The following is a 7,942-nucleotide window of genomic DNA, read 5'->3' on the forward strand; positions in this document are numbered from 1 at the left end:
AGAGGAGACCCGCCTGCGGGAGGGAGCGAGAGGAGCAGGTCGGCGGGTCCGGGCAGGGGGAGAGGGAGAGCGCGAGAGCGGCGTGAGCGAGAGAGCGAGCGAGCNAGGGGGATGAAGGTGTGTGATGTGTCTGTACGGAGTGTGTGAATGTGTGTAGGGGTGTGTGTGCCTCTCTGTGTGACTGTATATGCTGTGCGTGTCTGTGAGGGGCGTGTGTGTGTGTGTGTGAGAGAGAGAGAGAGAGAGAGACGGGAGGCTGAGAGCTCACAGAGCTTGGGTCTGAACCCATGTAAGAGGGAGGGGGCTCGGCAGAATCGGATGTGTGTGTGCGTGTGTGTGCACGCACACACGTGTGTGTGCAGGGGTGTGTGAAGGGTGAGTGTGTCACGGGTGCTAGGTGTGGCTGTGTGTGATGTAAGGGTGCCGGGTGCACGTGTATCCCTGGCTCACCCTCCCCTTCCCCCACCAGATGTGTTCATGGAGGGGGTATTCAGGGGGAGGTATGACTACTGCAGCAGCCCCTTGCCCAGCTTGCCTGCCTGGCCATCATCTCCAGGAAGCCGGAGATGGCCAAGCTGCCCCTCCCCCCCAATACTTCTAGGGTTAAGGGGAGGGGAGCAGGCCGAGCCCCAAGAAGGAGGGGAAAGGCTGAAGAGAGAGCTCCTGCCAGACTAGAGCACCCTGCTTCTCGGATGGGAGTCTGGCTGCCTTCTCCGTGTCAGCCTGATCACTCGGCCCTGTGCTTTGCCCCTCCCAGGGCCCTGTGTTCCCCGGGGTCTGAGTGAGAGAGAGCGCCAGCATTCGTAGCTTGGAGCCCAGGGTGGGGGTGGGGGCAGCGAGTGTGAGGCTCCTCCGTGAGTGTTTGCTTGTTCACGGTTGTATTAGCAGAAGGGTGCTTGGCACATAGTAGGCCTCAATAAATGTCTGAGGGAGGACAGGAGGAGAGACAGAAGAGAGGGAGGGAAAGGATCTGAGTCAAAAAGTCTAAGTCCATCCCTTCAGCTATCAGGGAGGATGAGGACATCCTCATTCAGGCCCCAGGCCCCAGATTGAGGAGGTTGGGGAGACAGGGGGTCAGGGAGAGGGGCTTGAGCTGGAACAGAGGGGGAGCCGCAGGGAAGAGATCTGTTCTGGGCCTGAATGGAGGAAGGAGTTGGCAACTCTCCTTGGGCAGAGCCCTGTGCGTCCTGTCCCCACCGCCTGCTTCTCTGTGATCAGCAACCTCTCTCTGGGGCATCTGATCCCAGGCAGCCAGGGCTCATAGCGCCTCTCCTCTCTCCAGGACCTTCAAGCTCAAAAGGTGCTGAAGAACTGAGCCCCTGCCCAAGGCCACCCAAGGCCAGGCCAGGCCATGGCAGGGCCTGGCTGTCTGGGGCTGGGGCTGTTCTGCTGGGTCCTGCTTGCTGTTCCTGTGGGCCCCCAGCCTGCCGCCTCCGTCTCGGGTGTCCCTCTCACCACTTTGACCCCACCGCCTCAGACTGAGGCCTCTATGCTGTCTCTCAACCTGGGACTTAACTTCAAATTCCACCTTCGGGGACCTGCTGCCGCCTGGGGGATCTCTGTCACAGAGACCCAGCCGCTCTCTCCTGGGCCGAGCCGGGAGCCAGAGGAAGAGGTGGCCAGTGGGCTGAGGACTGACCCCATTTGGGAACTGCTGGTGGGCTCCCTTGGGAAGTCCCCCCCAGAGTGGGGCTCTGCTGAAGGCAGCTCTCCGCCCTGGGCCTCCTCCCAGTCTCCAGAGTCCACATCCCCCCTCTCTGGGCTCACTGACCGGCCCACCGCTCCCTATCAGCCCAGGATGGGCACTGTCACCTGGGACACCGCTCTGACAGTGACAGCAGCTCCATCCAGTGCTCCCAGGCCCCGCCAGAGTGAGCTGGAGCTGAAGTTTGACATGGCCCTGAGAGCAGGTGCAGCCCCCACACTTGGGCATCGGACGCTGCCCCTGCTGCCCAGCCTGCGGGCCAGCCTGGCAGAGATTGCTGGGCGCCTGGGACCCTTTGGTGAGTACCTACCCCACCTGGAGAAGAGCCCCTGCTGGGCAGCCTGGCAGGTAGGAGGAAGCTTCAGCCAGGGCTCCTTTTGCAGGGTTCTTCGGCACTACTCTGTCTCCACTGCGGAACTTCTCAGGCCCAGGCCCTCTCGGCCCAACTCCATCCCCAAGCTCTCCTGCTAGAGTTTCAGATGCTCCAGGTGAGTGTTCATTTTGTTGCAACAAACACATAGGGAACACTTCTGCGTGCCAGGCACGGTGCTAGGGGCCGAATCAGATCTCCCTGGCTTCTTTGACTCTGTGTTGCTTTTCCCAGGGCCTGGAACATGGGCCACTGCTCCTATGGGGAAATATCTTTGCCATACTGAGTCTGATTTGGTCCTTGCAGTTTAGCTACCAGGGTACGTGTGGCTACAATGTCTGGTCGGTGTACGTTGGCTCCCTTAGGGCAAGATCTGGGGAAGGACAGGATTTTCTCCAAAGCCCCAACAGCCAGGCTGGTGGGATGGCGCTTGAACCCCGCGTACTCCCTTTGCAGGGTTCTTTGGCACCACTCTGTCCCCATCCCCATCCCCTCTGGAGAGAAAGCTCCCAAGCTCAGGCCCGTTGGACCCCACTGCTTCCCTAAGCTCTATCACAATTGCAACAGCATCACTAGGTAAGTGTCCAATTCACTTGCACATGACATTTATTTAGCACTTACTACATGCTAGCCACTCATTGGCGTTCTGGGACTCTTATTTCATTGTCATCATAATCATAATCACCATTCTCTTCATCATCACCGTGGCGATATATATTCATGGTCTGAGAACAAGTGTGGCTGGGGACGGTCCCACACAGAGTTAAGCAATGGTCCTCCGGGAGTTTTGCAATCACAGGCAGAGCGGGATGTAGACAAATGTCTGGCAGACAGGCACAGGAACTCCTTCATGATTCCCACAGCCTCAGTACCAACTCCACCCTTCGCTCCGGTCTGCCTGGCCTGCCTCTCCACCTGCCACCCTACCTTGGGGCTCTCTCTTTGCCGTCTGATCTGACATGACATATTGTCAGATATGGGCAGAGCTGGGCCCTTCACTGGGAAGACATTGAAGAGAAGACCTTGAGCAGACAGACGTCACCCTTATTCGAGGGAGTCTTTCAGAACATGCATGTAGATAAGCTGGTCGTGCAGAGGAAAGACCAGGTGGCTCTGGAATCTTGAGACTTGGTTTAGAATCCCAGTTCACTTACTAACTGGCTGGGTGGCCCGGGAAAGTTATTTAATCTTCCTGAGCCTAAAGTGTCCCATATATTTAGGGTTTAATAATAGTACCTATTCTGTTCTTGTGAAGCTTCTAGATAATGTAAGCTCCTGGCATAAGGCTGGGCATGAAGTAGAAGTTTATTAAATAGTAGCTGTTGGCCTTGGTTCTGCCCCTACTGCATCCCAAATGCACTTCCAGAGCCTGCCTCTCCACATGGCAACCCATGTGATGTGATGGCCAACATGACCCACAGGGCAGAGAGCACTCTCAGGGACAGGCTCTGGTAGGTGAGGCCCAGGGAGCCACAAAGAGGGACCCCTCGACCCGGCTTTGTTCTGCAAAACATTTACTATAGCTGTGAATCCACACACAGTAATTCCCAGTAGGAACCAGCTCAGCAGGAAACCACTGGTCTCCCAGCTTCTTCCAGTTCCAGACTTAGCACAGCACCTGACTGTAGCTCACTCCAGAGCAGTCGCTGTGCTCCTGGGCATATGGGCGAGGGGGCTGCTGTCCCCTCCCCATCAAGCCTGGTGTGTAGCAGTGGCAAGATCTCCTGTGGGATGGGGTGGGGGGGGCAGGCTCTGTGGCCCCAGGGGAAGGACGCTGGCTGGCAGTCTGTCAGCCTTGGTGACAGTGCTGGCCAGGCAGGTTTAATGAGTCTGGACAGTATCAGAGGAAGCCCAGCTCACTGTCCCACTCCCTACCCCCTCCTCACTGGTGGCTGCAGGAACTCAGCCTCTTCCTGGCTATTTCTCTCAGATAAACCCAGGAGAGCTACAGGCCTCTTGAAGAGAGGGCCAAGGGGCCTTACTCAAGCCAGCAGCATGTGTAGGGAGTAGTGTCAAGCAGTTAGGGGACAAAGGACAGTCTCTGCCTCCTCTAGGATCTTTCTAACCTAGGTGTGGTTAACCTTTGACTCTAGGGCCTCTCTTTTGCATTAGGCCCCCTTCACCTTGGACAAAACTAGTATTCAGCCAGTACACACAGGAAGAAGTTGTGCAGGTCATTAACATATTGAAAGACTTTCCTACAAGTTGATAAGTATCCGCTGGCCTGAGCCCCCTGAGCACTCACTCCCCTCCACTCCCTAGGCACCCTGGCTGACATCTGTTCTGATTGGCTGCCATCTCTGCCATTTACAGTTAAATATTTCAAATTACAAAGAGGATCAATCTTCCATGATCCTAGAGGTGGGGGTGGGGAGAGGAATGGGGCCAGGCCACTGAATGGACTATAGCCTCTATTGGGAGAGAGATTCCCCAGCCCTTTGATCTGGGCAGCTGGTAGATAATCAGGCCTGACTTTTCCATAAATCGAGCAGGCTCCTCTCCCCGACTCCATCCCAGCCAGCTGTGACCTCGCCAATTACTCACATTGACATCCTATCTCCTTTCTTGCCCCTGAGGTCAAGACGGGCCACAGGGCCAGAGTGGGACTACCTTGTAAGAGAGGGGTCCTCAGGGGAGGGATCCTAGGAAGTCACTATCTTCTGGGCTCTTCTGGGGGAGACTGTGAGGGCTCTTTCTGGGCAAGCCTCAAGTGCGGAGATGGGGGATGAGGTCAAATGGACTCTCCAAAGACAGAAACTGGGTCTTCTCTGCCTGTCCCCACCTACATCATGGCCCAGCCCTGGGCACACAGGGTATGCACAACCTCCCAAGGAAGCAATGCTCCTAGTTCAGAACTCCCTCCTCTGACACCTGAGCTGTGCCCATACGTTGCCTGTTTCTGGTTTTGATTCTTTTCTGGCTTCTTAATAGTGTTAAATAGTTGCTCTCCCTGCCATCGTGATTTGGGACAGAGGTATGAGACGGGGTTTCTTGTGGCCCTCGGGTAAGAAGTGGAGCTAGAGGAAGGTGAGGTAGGGCAGACCTCGGAGAGCTGCACTCGTCTGCACAGGGAGAGGAAGAGGAGGCTGTGAGGGGTGCCAGGCTGGCTCAGGCAGTGGGGCTCCTGGGCACAGTCTCACTGCCTTTCTGCTGAGCCCGCCAAAGCCGAGGAAAAGCCAAGCAAACTCATCCACTTTCCAGAAGTGAGTTGGGCAAGACCATCTGAGAGAACGAAGGAAGGGGGTTGATGGAGGGGGTGCAAGCATTTGGTCCTGTTCGTGTCAGACGGATGCCCACCCCTGATCAACAAGCCATCCCAGCTGAGCGGTTCCTCATTTAACTCGCGGCTGTGTCTCCGTTAGGCGTTCAGGGGTGGTCAGGCCATCCAAGTGGTGTTCCTCAGGCAGGGTTTGCACAGTGAAACAATGTGACTGACGGTTGCCTTTCTAAACGAGTTTAGGATGTGCCCAGAGACACCAGCCTTTCATTAGTTAAATCAAGAACGAGTTTGAGGCCAGAAATAGTCCCACTCACGTGAACACAAACTGATGACTGATCGGTGATAAACATTAGCTGATAATGATGATACCAACAACCATCACATATTGAATGCTTATTAGGCACCAGGCACTCTGAAGAGCTTTGGACACGTCGCCCATTTATCCTCATACCAGCCTTACGCAGTAGGTGCTCTTCCCCATTTCAGACTTGAGGAATGTGATGGACCGGGAACCAGGGCACATACTGCCATTTGCAGGAAGCAGCAAGCTGTGTATATTTCATTTTTGGCTGCTCCCGCTCTGCCCTCCCCAGTTGTCTGATTCTATCTTCCCCTCCTCTCTCTCCAGGGCTGCTTTCTACCCCCTCTCACTCCTTTTCCTTGTTCTCAGGATTGCTCTGTTTTGCACGTTCCCAGCATGAGCTGGCACTGCCTGGGTGTGGGAGTGCCCCTGGGGTCTTCCTATATTGTACAGCTGAGGCAAGGCTGGAGCGCGGCCAGGCTGTTGGGGCAGGGGTCTGGCTGTCAGAAGACCCGCCCTTCCTCATTCGGCATCTGCCTCCTGTGCCCCTCCCCCTCCTCACCAGGGTGTCTCCAGCCTTCACCACCATCTTTCTCCCTCCGTGCGGGTTTGCAGCTGCAGTTCTGCTGAGCTTGCTAGGTGGAGTCGGGAGAAGTTCAGCCTGGAGCATCTTCCTTTGCTGCTTGGCCGTGGGAAGAATCCGCGGATCTCTTTCCAACTCTTCTCTTGCTCCAGGAAAGTAAATTAGGCATCTTACTCCTCGCCGCCGTCTTTTACTTGACTTCCCCGTTCCCCACAGAGGGGGGCTAGGGGCCTACAGTAGCAAACCCTGAGGGGCTCACTCACCAAGATGGCTTCTTATCCCACTATGATTTTCCCAGTGGTTCCTTCCTGGGAGTTCAAGGGTAGCCTTGAGACCCAGGGGAGTCCATCCCAATGTCACCTTCTATAAAACGGAGAACTAAAGGAGCACATGTATTAAGAGCCTTAGATCAATGGCTTTGTGACTGAGTCAGGATGGGGACCGTGGCCATGAGTAAGCTAAGGTTGGGGGGTGTGGCAGACAGGAAGGCCAGTGAATAGGAAAGGTTGTGTTCTCCACAGGTGCTGGGGACAGGAATGTCTTACCTCTCTCCTTGCTGCATGTATCCATATGTGTGTGTAGGGGCTATTCCTAAAGAGACAGAAGAGCAAGCAGTTGAAAAAGGGCAAGGGAAGCTTCTCGTAGAACCAAGGTGGGAGTTGGGAGTCCCAACCTGAATAAAAGATAAGCAAATCAGTATCACGTAAAAGCTCTGGAATCATGAGAAGGGGCTCAGGCTGATGCTTAGATCCGGATTCTAGTGGCAGCTCTGCCAGTTTGTGACCTTGGATAAGTCACTTGGCCTCTCTGTAGAGCCTCAGAGTCTTCATAGAGCAAATAAGAGGATTCATTTATTTAACGAATATCTGCTCAGTGCCAACTCTGAGCCAGGTACCATTTTAGGCATAGAGATTCAGATGTGAGCAAAGCAAACAAAAATCTTTGTTCTTACCAAGCTTTCTTTCTCGTCAGAGGATTGAACTAGAGGGGGCTTCTCCAGTTCCTTCCAGTTGTATAGTTCTGTGGCTTCTTAAGAAAAACTCTTTTCTGTAGAATTGCAGGGTGATGAAGGGAAATGAACCAAGTAGGGAGCCTGGATGGGTTAGGGATGGAGGGAAGAGATGAGAGCTGAAAGGACTGTGTGGGGAGTTTGATGGGGAGGGGAAAGCGAGCAGCTGAGGGACAGGGTGAGTCTTGTGTTTAAGACAAGTGTGTCCTAGATGCTATGAGACTGACAGTAGCCTTACTGGCTGTGGGGAGGGCAGGGAGAGGGGCTGCATAACTGCCTCAGACAAACGTTCTTTGCCCACAGACCCCACCATCCCCACCTCTGGCCCAGATGACCCCTCTCCTGCCAGCCTTGGGAAGCCTTCGGTGCAGCCAGAGTGTGGGTCAGGGTCCTGCAGCGTTGGAGAATTGCCTGAACGCGAGGGGCAGCCTCCTGTGGCCACGCTGCCCCTCTTCTTCCTGACCCTGGAGGCCGACTGGGCAGAGGCCAGAGCCCGCTGGGGGCTGGCCTGGGAGGCCCACGTGTACGGGGTAGGCACGCTCTTCGGCCTGGTGGCCCTGCTGGCGCTGCTGGCCCTAGCCCTTTTGCCCTGGCGCTGCCCGCCGGGCGCCCCCTGCCTGGCGCTGCTGGACCTGCTCCTGCTCTCGGCCGGGACCACGCGGGCCTTCCCGCTCTTCTACGACGCCTATGGGCACCGCGACCGGCTGCCCCCGCTCGCCTGGCTGCTACTGCAGGACCTTCCGCTCTTCCGCTC

General features: G+C 55.8%; 1 protein-coding gene across 2 annotated transcripts in view; it reads left to right on the forward strand.

The window, feature by feature from the left end:
* The window catches only part of PRRT4 (proline rich transmembrane protein 4), an 8,652-nt gene continuing 710 nt past the window's right edge, over positions 1-7,942 (forward strand). The window contains exons 1-5 of one of the 2 annotated variants that reach the window (XM_077770669.1): positions 1-38; positions 1,283-2,003; positions 2,089-2,193; positions 2,532-2,651; positions 7,492-7,718. In XM_077770669.1, the coding sequence (XP_077626795.1) occupies positions 1,352-2,003; positions 2,089-2,193; positions 2,532-2,651; positions 7,492-7,718 (1,104 nt within the window). In that variant the 5' untranslated portion in view covers positions 1-38; positions 1,283-1,351. The remainder of the gene's footprint in view (positions 39-1,282; positions 2,004-2,088; positions 2,194-2,531; positions 2,652-7,491; positions 7,719-7,942) is intronic. The other variant, XM_077770670.1, reaches the window with a different exon arrangement.

The sequence above is a fragment of the Crocuta crocuta genome, unplaced genomic scaffold (genome assembly GCF_008692635.1).
Source record: "Crocuta crocuta isolate KB4526 unplaced genomic scaffold, BGI_CrCroc_1.0 scaffold266, whole genome shotgun sequence".
In the NCBI taxonomy this organism is placed as follows: domain Eukaryota; kingdom Metazoa; phylum Chordata; class Mammalia; order Carnivora; family Hyaenidae; genus Crocuta; species Crocuta crocuta.